The sequence below is a fragment of the Egretta garzetta genome, unplaced genomic scaffold (genome assembly GCF_000687185.1).
Source record: "Egretta garzetta isolate BGI_Z169 unplaced genomic scaffold, ASM68718v1 scaffold229, whole genome shotgun sequence".
Lineage (NCBI taxonomy): Eukaryota > Metazoa > Chordata > Aves > Pelecaniformes > Ardeidae > Egretta > Egretta garzetta.
Genome location: NW_009270000.1, coordinates 812,635 through 827,166, shown reverse-complemented (window position 1 = coordinate 827,166; position 14,532 = coordinate 812,635). Strand labels below are relative to the sequence as shown.

The 14,532-nt window shown below is 42.9% G+C and overlaps 1 protein-coding gene across 1 annotated transcript in view; it reads right to left on the bottom strand.

The window, feature by feature from the left end:
* Positions 1-8,808, bottom strand: part of ENOSF1 (enolase superfamily member 1) — a 13,424-nt gene extending 4,616 nt beyond the window's left edge. Inside the window, 8 exon segments of the mRNA XM_035903011.1 lie at positions 1,667-1,813; positions 2,889-2,975; positions 3,444-3,453; positions 4,453-4,534; positions 7,435-7,467; positions 7,760-7,874; positions 8,253-8,368; positions 8,784-8,808. Of these exon segments, the coding sequence (XP_035758904.1) occupies positions 1,667-1,813; positions 2,889-2,975; positions 3,444-3,453; positions 4,453-4,534; positions 7,435-7,467; positions 7,760-7,874; positions 8,253-8,368; positions 8,784-8,808 (615 nt within the window).
* Positions 8,809-14,532: the final 5,724 nt, after the last annotated feature.

Genomic DNA, 14,532 nt, shown 5'->3' with positions numbered 1-14,532 from the left:
CAAGCAGCGGACACAGGGAAAACTTCTAGCAGCTTCTCACAGAAGCCACCCCTGTAGCCCCCCCACTACCAAGACCTTGCCACAGAAACCCAATACAGCCTGTCACTGGGCCAGGCCCTGCCCTCAGGAGCTGTCTCCTCACCATGACCTCATCTGGCAACATTCTCAGTTGACCCTGGCTGCCACCCCACACCTGCCCTGCCAGCCATGCTATTCGGCTCCTGGCTCCCCAGCCCTCCCTGCACCCTTGACAGTGCCCCTAGTGCCACTGAGGGGATGAACTACAGTTTGCTAACAGCATGATTTTCTGGGATTTTGATCTCTACAGTTGAGTTAGTGCAGCACAAATAGAGTTGATACAAAAAGAGGAGCCAGGAACCTCTCCGCTCTAAAACCCACTCCATAGAGCCCCAGCAAGGTCATGCCTACACATGTGCTGCTGTGCTGAGCAAAACACTTCAGCACCAAACCCACAGAGCAAAATGGGAGCTGTGATAATCACCCTTGGGCTACAGGGGATGTCAGCTTCAGCAGCTCTCGACAGACCACGTTGTCCAGCCCACATTGCTCTGCACAGATGTTATCCAGGTTGTCTCATGGAGCTGCAGCGTGCTCCACGGAGCCGTGTGGACTTCGTGCCTTGCTTCTCTGCCTTTCATATGTGCAATAATGATCAAGGGTGCATTCTTTCATATTTCTCACTGCTGTAAGAATATGAAATTTTAGCAGTTACTCTCATAATAATAATTAAAAAAAATCAGATATTTCCAGGTTGTTCACAGAAATTGTGTGTGGGAAGAATGAACCAGGGAGATAAGGTGAGGGGAGGCAACCTTGGTAGGGAATAACTGAAATAGATACCAAGTAATTTTCAGCTGTAGTATTTAACTTGAGTGAGAAAAGCAAAGGAGTTTTGGCACCAGCTCTAAAGGTTAAACTGCAGTTGCATTAAACAGGTAGTAATTAGGGAAAAGCCCAGAACACATATACGTATTCTTACATGTTCCCTGGTTGCCACACCAGTTCCTAGCAGTGCTAAGGCCTGCAAGGAAATTACAAACATTCAAGGCTTGCTTCTGGTTTCTAATTCCCAACAGAGTTACTCAGTAGCATAAAGGATGGAATAACAGTTGATTCAGCATGCTGTTTTCTACTCATTTTATAGAAAATGTAACACGTGTTATAAAACTTTTTATTGATTTTTTTCTGCTTTCTCTGCTCCACCAGCAACATAAAGGATTATATCAGAGGGTGCGCAGAGCAGTAAAGAAATGCACATACTATACATCTGGGGTTTTAACAGTGCTGCTAAGTATAGCATGTTGGGAGCACAGATTCTGAACTGAAATTCCAATTTCACTGGCAACCACACATTTTAAAAAAAAGTCCATTCACATTTCGTACTAAATGTTGGCTCCCTTCCTCATGCAGGCATTGCAGTCCTTTTACGTAATTTTTTTTTTTAGAAACAAACTATTTATTTAAACTTAAGGGAATACAGGTGCAGAATGTGTGTCAAGGTCCTGTAGCAAATACACTTAATGGTACTCTGAATAACTAGTTCAACCTGAACTCTGAATATGTGCAGAAACAGTATCAACATTACACTACAGTATTGACTGAAGTCACTGTATTATTATTAAAAGAAAAAAATTATCTCCTCAACCTTTGGAATGGGTGCATGTCCCATCTGGACATGCATGTCCTCATCTGGAAAAGTTGGCTTCTTAATCCATGAGGGTTTAAACTCAGCTGGTTAGTGACCCACTCTATTTGCTTCCTTTATTTCCCATTGTTGGTTTGTATCCAGCATCTGGGGATAAGGAAAATAAGAATCAAATACACTGAAGGATTCTATTGACTTTTTTTCTGTCAAATTGTCATAAAAAGAGCTGCAAAATTGATATGAAGTGGTAGAAATTCAGGAAATAGAAAGGAAATGAAAAGCTGGAATTGCCATTCTGTCCGTATTGTACTTTTGGCCACACTTACACTGAGTTGCAGTGACTACAGCAATATCCAGACTGGGTCTGAACCAAGCAGATTAGGAGCTGTAGGAAGTAGAGCAGAGCCTTCTGTGGGAATGAATGTATCTTGGCAGCATACACTTGAGTAAAGCATCCTAAAGCATGGACATGGCTGCCTGAAATTTTCGGCAGAAAAGCTTCTTGACAAAAAAATGGCAGCCGTTTAAATAAGATGAGTTCCTCAAGCAGCAGTTCTCTCCCACACAAGGGATAATTTTTCTCCCTTCAAGAAGTGAAGCATCTGAAAGTGACACCACAGTTCCTCTGCAGGCTCTTCAGGTCTTTGCCATCCTGTATTCACAGAGTTCCTGGTTCGGCATTTCATGATATATAGCACCCCATGAAAGCCCCGTGCTGCGCTGCAGCACCCACAGAAGGTCAGCAGCTGTAGGGTGTCAGGGAACATGTGGGGCAAAGAATCCAGCCCATAGCAGTCAACAGAGTAACATTTCCAAATCAAAATGTATGTGTGACTTCCATCTAATTACTCCTTTTCATTCAAATATTTTAGTTTGAAAGACTTCTTTTCTGGTTTGTTTTTGGCAAAACATGGGTGAAAAAACATTAACAGGCTTTCCTCTGGAAGCCTCCCTGGATAGAAGAGGCACTTTAACTCTTCTAGAAGACAGTCATGGAAGTGGGCACAGAAATACAGGATAAAAATCTTAGTAAATACATCTACTTTGGTCACGTCCAATACTGCTCTTTGTTGATATATATCAACATTTGTTGCCATCGTTATGCTGGATTTGAAGATAGAAGAAAAAAATATTTGTCAAGAAATGTATATAATGAGAGATATTTCATCTAATGCTTTTAAATAGAAAATAATGTAGTACAGTAGCAAAAATTTATATTCACTGTTATTTTGTCTGGGCCAATCATTTCTTGTATAAATCTGCAGCTACAAATACCATCCTGCAGATCTGCACCCACCTTTACTTCAAACTTAGATGCATATTTGGAACAAGATATAGATCACTTCTTTATGATTAATGCACCAGTAAACTGGAATCCATAAACTAGAATTTACAATTTCAGCATCACTGTCTTACAGAAAGAACTTTCTTATTACTTCTCTTCCCTTGTGAGTAACCTTCATCCTACTTTGAAAATAAAATAACAATTATTTTTTTTCACAAATCAATGGAAACACGTTTATCTTCATTTGTGATCAGCCCTCAGCTTTGCCATACCATTACTGTTTTCCTGCAATGCAGCATTATGCAGTGGTAGAAGGGGAAGTGTCTGAGGGAGATACAGAAGCAAAGTCATCACTGCCCAAATCATAGAACTGGAAAAGTTAGGTTAGTCCATCTGTTCAAAGCATAAAACATGGAACAGTAATACTCTCAAGGCCTATGCGCATAACCACAAGCAAAGTTACATCAATTATACATCTCCAAATAACTCTACCACACTGCATCTGGAATAATATTAATTTACACATTTTCAGAATAAGAATAAGCTTTTTATTTCTTCCTAGGAGGTAGCAGAAAAACATCAGAAAATGAGATCGGATATATGAATAGCATCCAGCTGAACCAAACCCCTCAAGCCAGCTAACTGTAACATATGATATATTTTTCTAATCCAGGTATGAACATCCCATGGCTTGGCAACACTTTCTCTGGACACACCAAGGCATATATTTCCCAGAAGATAAATCCCAGATGTATTAACTAAATCTGACACCAATAAACTGTCCAAAGTTTTCACAATATTTCACAGAAGGCCAAGCACGTGCAACTCTCTCTGGCAATAGGATGCTGCTTTATGAAGGAAGCTCAGGGCCCTCTGCTTGCTGACAGTTTCAGAGCATCCCTCAAAGCCAATGCAACCAGCAGTTCTAGAAGAAACCTGCAATTACAAAACTTCTGAGGTTCATGTTGCCTGTGAAGGAGACATCCCTATTTCTCATCTCTGAAGTTACTGCAGTTTAAGGGCACTGTGCTTCTGTACATAGCTAGCCAAGCACAGATTTTGTGTGTTTTCATCAGACTTTTGGTTAATTCACATCACTCTCCTGGTATCCCCATGTGCATAAGCTCCTTGCTTAAACCTATACAGCTGCACCCACACAAACTCACTGTTACATGCAATATACCAACAGAAAGAGACTTCCATTTCTACCTTAATACCTTGTTTTCAGTACTCATATTCCTTGGGTATATCCTTGATCATAGACAGGTCTGTAACACTCTGCCTTACTGGGAAAATTAGTTAAATGGCATTTGACCTTCTTTTTGCCTCTCAAAGTGTATGCAATGCAATGCTACATTTTTAATGCATCCAGCAAAACTTTAGAGTTGTTTTTTTTCAAAGTGTTCAGAAGCAAACGGTGAGAACTGATCATCATCTGTTAGAATTTCCCCACTTCACATGCCATTTAAAATCTTACTACTATAAGATTGAAGATTCAAACCTGGTGTAACTGCTGTCTGAGTAGCCCAGCCAGGCACAGGATCTTGTATAAGCCAGATATCCATGCGTCAACATTTGCTTTTCTGAAGCAGATGAGTATGGTTTCAAGTCAGGCTGCGTTTTAGCCAACAGAGGATTATTTTTTTAAATAGTCCCTCAAAGACTGTCCTTTGAGGAAAGTGAAGGAGTGGAGGTGTTTTGACTTCTCTTTTTCCTTGAAACCCATTATTTTAATCAAATAGGTCAGTTTTGCTGAATAAGCCCTTCCCTCTTCTCCCTATTTCTTTGCAAGAGAACTGCAAACCAGAGAAATCCTTGAAAGAAGCAGAGAACAGCATGATCTCCTTGCTAGCCCAACACAAAGATTTATATGGCAAAAAGTCACCAGTGCAGCACAAACTGAATGGCAGACAAACTGCATAGCTTCCTCAGATGAGGGGCTAGTGTGCATCTCTGCATGAGGGTAGACACATGAAGAGGGCACGTTGGGAAGGAAGGGCATCTCTGAGCAGAAAGTAACACACACCACCAGGGAAACAGCTTCTGTCTGAAATGAGCTGTAAGACCATTTTAATTTGGACACCGACTAAAACTTGTACTCTTCTAATACAGTCAAAACCAATAGGGCCCAGTTGCCTTTAGACTGGAGATATAATAAGATTTCCTTACTTTGTCAACTAGGAACTTCCACAGAAACCAGAAAACCAAACAATTTAAGTAACTGGAACCACATGGATGCCATAAAAGGGATAACATGTATTTTTCTTTATGAGGAAGTGTCATGAAGTGCAAGCATGTTTACATTTGGCACACAAAATTAATTACTGACACCAAAGCAATGTGGTTATCAACCCCGAGCAAGAATGTTTGACACTTTCCCCTGAAAATCATTAAGGATTGAGCATCCTTCTTAACCTGGTTTCATTATGAACATTGGTGAGGTGATTACTAAAAACGGAAAAAAAAAATAGCGCTTCATACCAGCTATCTGGCATGGTGACCTTCCCTCTGTCGTGTGTCCCCCCCACCTTGCTGGAAATCATTATCATACAAACAACCCTTTCGACATATAAGATGTCTCTTTGTGAATTTTTTGATGAGCGTCTTTTTGGGGCTGTATTATGCTCTCAGACTTTGGCAAGCTGAAGGCTGCTGATTGCTTTTGCAAGCAATGATACGTGAAGGCTCAATCCAACAGAGCAGAAGCAAAGCAAAGAGTGGATGCTGGCAGACCTGAGCCAGTGGGACTCAAGCCAACTCTCCCCCTGCAAGCTCTACAGTCAGGGTAGTGCGGTGGCATGGCCTGAGCCACGTGGTACATGAGCGTGCACAGCGGCGACTCCAGCCAGTGCTAGCTACAGCTTTTTGCTCTTTCTGTCCTCTTAAATCAGAAGGTCTGCAAACAGCAGGCATGTCCAACTGTGCATGTCAGGATATGGCCACAGCAACATTGTACCAGGTATTATTTGTCCTCCTGCAGGGTTCTAAGCGCTAGTTCTGGACTAGGACTCCACCATACAAGACCAGGTTGGGCAGGGCTCTGAGCAACCTGATCTAGTTAGTGGTCTCCCTGCTCACTGCAGGGGGGTTGGACTAGATGACCTCTAGGGGTCCCTTCCAACCCAAAACATTCTATGATTCTATACCAAGCGTTTTAAGCTCACACAGCAAAGGCCAATTTCTGCGTGTCATGACCTAAAGGGTTACCTGGCCTACAGGTGTGTACAGATAGTAACCATGGGTTGGTAGGATTCCACAATACACGAGGACACATAGGCTTTATCCTCTACATTTCTTTATTTTTTACAGATTACACAATTATTATTATTACAAATACCAGAAAAGTCACTGCTAGCAGATACCTGTGTTTAATAAAGCAAATATGAATGAATGTATATCAAGTTATTACAAATTACTATCAGCAATTGATAATATAGTATCATTTAATCATATAGTATCAAACAATAGTATGGTATCAATCAATAATAGCATCAATCATTATTGCAGTACAACCAATAACAGCACCAACCAAGTATTTATATACCACCGTTACTATAGTACTAGATTAGTATATACTATTATAGATTGCTACATCAGGCAAGCAAACTTATCAACAATATAACGGCAGATATACTTACGATAGATTACTTATATGAATATATACAATATTGATAGGAAGTGAATTGGACTTCAGAAGGAGCCAAACCACCCCAACAGGGGGGAGAAAACCAGTCCCAGAGGGGGGACCCAACCATCCCCAAAAGAGGGGAGGACAGCCCAAGCCAGTAACACAACAGGCAGAATCCCAGTTCCAAAATAACCCATGTCACAGAGTCTGCTTTCGGGCAGGTGTCCCAGGGAAGAGCCCAAGAGCTCATAGCAAGTTCATGTGGGATTCAACCAGGAAGTTCTCAGAAAGAGAGAGGCTCCATTTTGGGTAGAAATTAAGTCCTTTTAAAATCACAGAGACATAAGAGGGAGTAGGACATTGAACAGCTGATGCTGTTAATTTCTATTTTTCACCTGTAACAGCCAACAGATGATGCTGTTTTCTGTTCCTTCAGAGCAATTTTATTTTTTTCAGACTGTTTTCTACCTTCTCAGACAATAAATTGCCCTTACAGTCCCTTGTTTTGTGGTTATCAGTGGTATCTGTGGATGTCTCTGGTTTCTAGGTACCCCAGCTGCACTTCAAAGAGGCCAGCTGTACTTTTCAAGGATGCTTTTTTACAGTTCACAGGGCTAGTCCTCAGGCTCGCAGTTCCAGGCTGGCAGGCCATTCTCTGTCAGTGTTTTTGAGCAGACAATATCTTTTGTTCAGTAATTTCCCCTTCTAACTGTGCTGCCTTCATGGCTGCTCACATCACTGCCCAAATAGGTTATTTTTAATATCCAGCAACATGGTAAGTATAAAAGATTTGGCTCCCAGATCAACAGCATATTCAGTAGGGAAGTGGCTAAAAGACTAAAATCTCAGATTAAATTCTCCAAGTAAGAAAGATGAAATCAAGACAAGGTCATACAGAGAAACATTTGATAAGCAGGACTAGGCAAAAATCTTTTCTTTCAGAAATGCCAGAGCTCCAACAAAATGCCTGTGAAAGGTTCTGACCAATTCCACCACTAAGCACTGTGCAGTTGCTGCAATCTTCCATCCTGCAAAAATTAAGCATGTGCAGAGTCTCCAAGAACTCGGCAATCCCTGTACTTTATTTGATATTTTAAAGCTAGACATATGTATAAATTACTGCAAAATCAAGACCAGATGTGCAAATGAGGGCAACCAGGAGCAGGGAAACTCTCTGAATTAATGAGCATTCTTATACTGAGATCCATGAGCATTACCTTTCCCTCTCGCTTGGCCCACAGAGCATTCAGGACAGCAGCTGTGGCCAAATGCACAGCACCCTTCTCTGGTCCAATCTGTTGAGCAAACAAATGTACATCCACCACGGTGGCTTGGTGCTCACCAATGTCTCTGTTTCTGTTAAATGATATTTTGTTCACCAGAGATTAGAGGACAGCACTTTTGATAACACGTCAAGGGGAAAAGTCACTGATACTGGAAAAACAGAGGAACCTATATTGGTTAAAAATGACAGAAGTAGTAGATGCTGAAATGTGTGGCTTGTGTCAAATACCCACCTGGAACTCTCTGAGTGGTCACTTTCACACTGGCTTGCCTTAGCACCAGATATGTTCCAAATTTCCAAGAATAAAACCAGAAATATTTTGTGAAAAATGTACAACTTATGTGTTTGTTATGATCCTTTTCACAATAGCACCCCCAATGCATCTTACCCAGCAGAGTTGCTTGTTGCTGGTGAGCTCTCTGTAGAAGCCTCCAAAGTTGTTGACAATTTCTCCCATATCTCTGTTGACCACGTGAATAAAGAAAGCCTTGACAACACCTGTGACTGCAAAGCATAACAGAATTTACTGCCTCATTACAGCCAAATGCCTGTAACAGAATGACTGTGGACCCTTTCTTCAGCTGATACTTTGAGAAGTAACCTTTTCTGACAGTCTATGGATTTGAAGTATCAGCATGGACCCATTTACTTTGTGCCCAGATCTGGGTGGCCACTGTCAATTTAGTTGCAAGGCCATGTTTCATCTTATACTTGCCTGCTTCCAGATGCTGATCCCTTCTTCAAAAAAATTAATAATTGCGAAGGGCTTTCAAGGTGAAGAGTTGCTCCTGTATCACCTCCAACTCCACAGAGGAAGAAAACAGCCGCCCTAGACCAACAGCCCTGGAGACAGAGGCCATCAGCTCACATCTCCTCTGAAGAAAACAGCATTTCTATAAATGAGAGAGCCTTTACATACCATCCCTTTCAAGCAACTGCTGCATCTCCCAGAGTTGTTTTGGTACATGCAGTCACATTCAGTTCTCACTTCCTCATAAGGCATTCTGTTTCTGGCAGTGAGATAATGGCAGTTGTGGTCCAGCTGTTTCAAGTCCCCAAGAAGTCAGGGCTGAGGCTGAATTCTGTTTCTTTCCAGTCCCACATACCACTACTCAACATCAACATATATTCCCAGCAAGGGTTTTTTGTTAGGGTAAACCACACACAAATCATGTCTAGCAAACTGCAGAGTGTCAGAGAAAGGACAGACACAGTACAAAGCCTCGTGCCAACCATCGTTTTCTTTAGCAGCATGGAATAGAGTCTTAAGAAATATGAGACCACGAGTCCAATTCTGTGAAGTCTCCCCTGTTCAGGGTATTTGCTTGAGATGTGGGAAACCAGTGTCTGAACCTCAGTTTTGTTAAGAACATTTTTGTGTGGTTCTGGGTAAGACACTTTACTTGCCTGTGTCCCAGTTCCTCTGCTGTTCCTACCTGCACCGTGGGAAGAACATCCCATCCCACTTTCCTTGGATGTGATGAATCATGTACTACAGCGGCTGAGATCATTTATGTATCTAGGCGGGTTGTACCAAGCACATTTCACTCACGACGACAGAAGGGTGCTCAGCATCTTCTATTATAACAGACCAGGTGATACACAGACTCCAATCTTAGGCAGACTAAATATAATGGTTAATCCTTAAAGAAGCTTAAAATAACTGGGTATGTACTTGCCAGATTGCTAAGTGATTTTAAAAAAAATGTAGATGTTTCTGTAAGAAACAATTGCAAAGGTAGATTGAAGGAGGAAGAGGCATGATGTCATCAAGTCACAGGTTTTGTGGGCGTTCAGCTGATTGCTTAGAGGGTTTTGACATATTCAGCAGTGTCAGTGCAACACCACACTTGAGTGGCAGAGAAGGAATTGCTTGTTCTGTGGTCTAGGGCGCTAGCTGGCTGAAAGGGCACTTAGAAAGCCCTCCTAAAGCACTGCTGCAAACCAATTACTTGCGGAAGTTACATCTTGTAGGAGAAGGGAGTAACGACAACCACAGAGGAACTCGCACGTGTGCTCACTGGGCACTGCTCATAGAAGATCATTGCAGCTGTGTCCTGTTGTAACCACTTTGCCTAACAAAAGCCTCCTGCCCATCTGGCTGTGTGTTCCATGGTGTCCGAGATGCGGCAGCCCAGTGAGCTGGAAGGAGGATGCTGCTGATAGTCACGGCCATCCTCAGAGGCTGAGGTCAAGTGCTTATCCACACATGGGCTGTCTGTGGGGTGGCTAGCTGCACCCCAAGGGCCACCTGGGCTAGCCCCAGGCTGAGCGTGCCAGGGACTGGCAGGGTTTCCCAGCTCAAGCTCCACACTGTTTGCACCTAATTATTGATACACCGGCTTTGTGGCAGCCAAATTGCTGTGCTGAGCCCACAGGCTTTACCCAGGTTTTTCCATTTTTTTTTTGGAGTAGCTCAGGTGTCCATTGTGGGGCATAATGGGAATTTACTGCAGGGTTTTCTTAGGAAATCACCTCTCCAAGTTCAGGACCAGGAATTGAGATTGGTAGGCAATGCTAAAAGCTGCCCATCTGAAAGGAAATTCCCAGTAGACCAAACATTAGACTCTGGCTGCTGCTCGGTCACGGTCTTCAACTTGATCGTATAATCATAGAATTGTTTAGATTGGAAAAGACCTTTAAGATCACCAAGTCCAACTGTTAACCTAGCCCTGCCATTCCACCACTAAACCATGTCCCTAAGATCCTGGATGTCCCATGATCCTGGATGAGTCAAAATACCTCTTGTCCCCTTGCCTTAAATTGCCATGCAGAGATAATGAAACTGATTTCATTTGTGACATGTCTGAGATTGAGAAATGCTACATATTAGGCAATGAGGGTTGTTCGGTAAGATGGCAGATGCCTTGGAAACCCTGAAGAGAGATGCTGTGTATCAGTAGATTTCTGCCGATTGCCTGGCATGACAGTGTGTCTTGGGACGAAGAGCAAATGAGGGTTGTGCTATTTTGTCGATAAATCAAGAGCATTTGCATGAGGCAGGCTGGCCTGTCAAAGGGGATGTGTATCCCACTGTCTTCCTGAATGGCATTTGTCATCCCCAAGTGGCAGAGAGGGTCATTCCTTCCTACCTTAATGATCAGTTGAACTCAGGGGGCATATCTGTTGCTAAGTATATGGACAATTGCTCTTCAAAACACTTAGTAGCAGCCTGAAAGGGCTGGGGCTGCTCTAATGACAGTGGCACCAGAGATTATGGTTAGCCTATTAGTAATCTATGTATTATAACCTTAATCCACTGAAGCTATTGATTGAACTTCAGTTTCATAGGGAAAAATATCTCCCCTTGCAAATGGTAGTCCTGTGATAAAGGTGGCAAGAAGATTAAGTGCACAGATTTTGATGCAGTAACCTTAACAAATAGCACTAAATTAAAATGTAAATATAGAAACTATTTCTATTGTACTTGCAATCTTTTAGCACAAAGGAAAGAATATACATTTACATTAGTCATAAGCCAATTTGAAAGGCAGAGCCAGCCCAGAAGTGAAGAGGGTCATGTAGAATGAAATCAAAGCTCCAGTAAAGCAATACGGATCTGACCTTGCTCTATCAAGGCTGCTCAATTTGCCAGGCACCTTCCATTTAAAAAAAAAAAAAAAGGTACATAAGGCTGCTAAAGGCTTCTAACCTTTAGTTCTGTGAATTCTCATACGTGTTCATGCTATTACTGCACAGCCACCTGACGGAGAAGTAAAAGCCAGTCAGTTGTGGTGAAGAGCGAGCACCTAGGCTAGAACTGAGAGGAGAGGAAGGTGGGGGGGGGATGTAAGGGATGAAAGTCATCTAGTTGCCAGCTTCCACTCTTAAAAACGTGAGCTAACACTCTTGCCTTGTCTTGGGAACCCTTCAGAAGGACAGAACCACAGACTTGGCTTCCTTGCCTGCACTGAACAGGGGCAGCAATCCAGCACGGTCGTTCACTGTTCAACAACACACCTTGAGCATCTCCATGGGTGGCGTATTCCACAGTTGCTAGAGGAGCAGGGAGCCACCCTCACTGTTTTCATGACAAAGTAAATTATTAGATGTTCTCCTTATTTGTGGCACTTTTATTGTAGGAGTCATGCCGAATTGAAATTTATCCTTTTTTTTTTTTTTATTTTGAAAGAGCAGAAATGCTTTCTTATCCAGGAAATACAATCCTGATGCTTCCAAACATTGAAGCTGAGAGAAGGGTCATCAGCCACGGAGCCCCTGCAAGGTTGCCCCAAATGCGAATAAATGTGGGCGTATGGAATGAATGGTGAATGCAGCAGCTGGCACCTGTTGAGGTCCAGGAAAAAAGTGAGTTGTTAGCACACATCGGGTGGATTTTCAGGGCCAAATGTAAGATGCGCAGATCTATCCATTTCCCAGTATGCACTTATCCATGGCCTCAGCTAGACATTCAATAACCTAGCAGCAGGGCACAATGGAGAGGGCTGAAGTGCTCCTACTGCAAGTAACTTTTGATAAAAACAGGAATGCTTTCACAGCAGTCAGCTTCAGCGTCGGTACATGACTGATTCATCAGGAGTGCTTGTATTCAGGTTTCCCTTTTAAATTTCCAGTCTGTTCCTCAGACCCTGCTGAGTGTAACTAGGTAACTGTCCTCTCTCCTTTAGGAAGAACGAATCAAAAGCGACACGATAGCCAACACGTTTCTACTCACTTAAAGTCAAATACTAAGACAAGATGGACAATGTTCTGTAAAAGTACACAGCGCTATGAATACTTTGATCCCCCAACAACTGTGGTTATTAGAATTTGACAAAAAATATGCCTCTAAATTAAAAGAAAATTTTTAAAAAAATAAATAACCAGTGTGCTATCTACAAGAAGCACACATTTGCATGCAGAACTAACAAGGAAAATGTGCTCAGAGTAGGGCCGGTAAAGAACATGGGTCCCATGGGTGATGCCTGAACTTGTAGGCACACCATGCCCACATGGAGAGGAGGAAAACCTAACACAAAATGCTACATCCACATACATCCACTAGGAAAGAAACGCTAAGCTACTTGCCAGTGTTGGAAATACCATCGCTCTGGGACTGAGCTCCAGAGGCAAGCATCCCTCTCAGTTTGGGATCCAGGGACTAGTAGCTCTCTGTATCTTTTTTTTTTTTTTCCCTAAGAGCTGATCAAGGTGCACTCTTACAAATGACAGCATAAAAATGCTTGGGACTCCCCAGCTAATATGAAGGGGCTCTGCTGGGAACCAGTCAGGGTGAGCTGACCAGAACCACCTCAGAGAACAGAGGCAGCACTTGGCATTGGCCTTGCTCCATTTCCACTGCGAGCAAGGGAGCGGACACTCCTTGGTTCTGCTACATTTCTACCTCCTTTTCAGAACAGGACAGAGGAGAACAGAGGGCACTGGCTATGAAACAACCCCTCCACCTGCTTCCCTCTGCCCTGGGAAGGAGCACAGAACCCCACACCTCAGCTGCTCACCTCCACCTTTCTCTCTTGCTCTCTCCCTTTCCTTCCCCTATGCTATGGGAGAAGCAGGGAAGCTGTTGATGTTTCTCCAGCTAAGACTCTCCCTGGAAGCCTCAGCAGGGAAGAGCACAGAGAAAAAAAGGAACCTGACCCTTGAGTAAATGCTTAAGCCTTAAGCTGTGGGTGAAGTCCTCCAGTGGGTTCTGCTCCCCACTAGCAACCTCTTAACAACCGCTCACACCTACCAACCACCTGTGTAGGACATGACAGCAATCCAGGATTCTAGATCAGAGCCCAGCTTTTCCACTCTAGGCCACTGTATCAAGAATAGATACAACCATCCCATTCCCATCTACCATCTCTTCCCACCCTGTCTTGAAAATGCATCTGCCAGAGATACACAAGATGAAGGTTCCCAGCTTGGCACTGGCTGCTGGCCTCCTGCAGTGCTCGGAATGTCGGTGGCAGTCTTGCTCCTATGTTAGGATCACGCCAAGGTAGGAGCAAGAGGTGCTGCCGTGAAGGCACAGCACTTCTATTTACACGCACAGAGTCCAAGCACCTACTGCACAAGACAACAGCTATCGGGCAAATCACAGTTCCAGACTTCAGCAGCTGTCCACCCAGACCTACTTATGGTGCCTCAATCAGTCATTCAGATTTAGTCCTACATTCCCTTAGCAAGGTGTGAGAATTTGAGTCTCCACTTTGCAATGCACTGCTTAGCTTAAGTGAGTGCTCCTGTGGTTTAAACCTAACGTGACCGCACAGCTCTAAGCGTACTCTTGCATGTTAGGGGAAAGCTGGCACAAATACAAACATCTACAGCATCTTCACAAAAAACTTAAAAACTGAGAAGTTTATTGGAGTGAACAAAACCAAATAAATAACAGAAGTGGGGGCTCATTAAGTTTAGTCGTTTATATTCATTTATACTTGTTCCAACTGTGGATAATGTGTTTTAGAATAAACAGTAGTGTAGATGTGTACAGGTAAGACAGCATTCCGGCTTGTTTCTACCCATCAGTTGGGAGACTTTTTTTATTCATTTATACTTGTTCCAACTGTGGATAATGTGTTTTAGAATAAACAGTAGTGTAGATGTGTACAGGTAAGACAGCATTCCGGCTTGTTTCTACCCATCAGTTGGGAGACTTTTTTTTTTTTAAAAAAACCAAAAACCCAACCCACCCCCATCACCCACCCGCCCCCCCCAAAAAA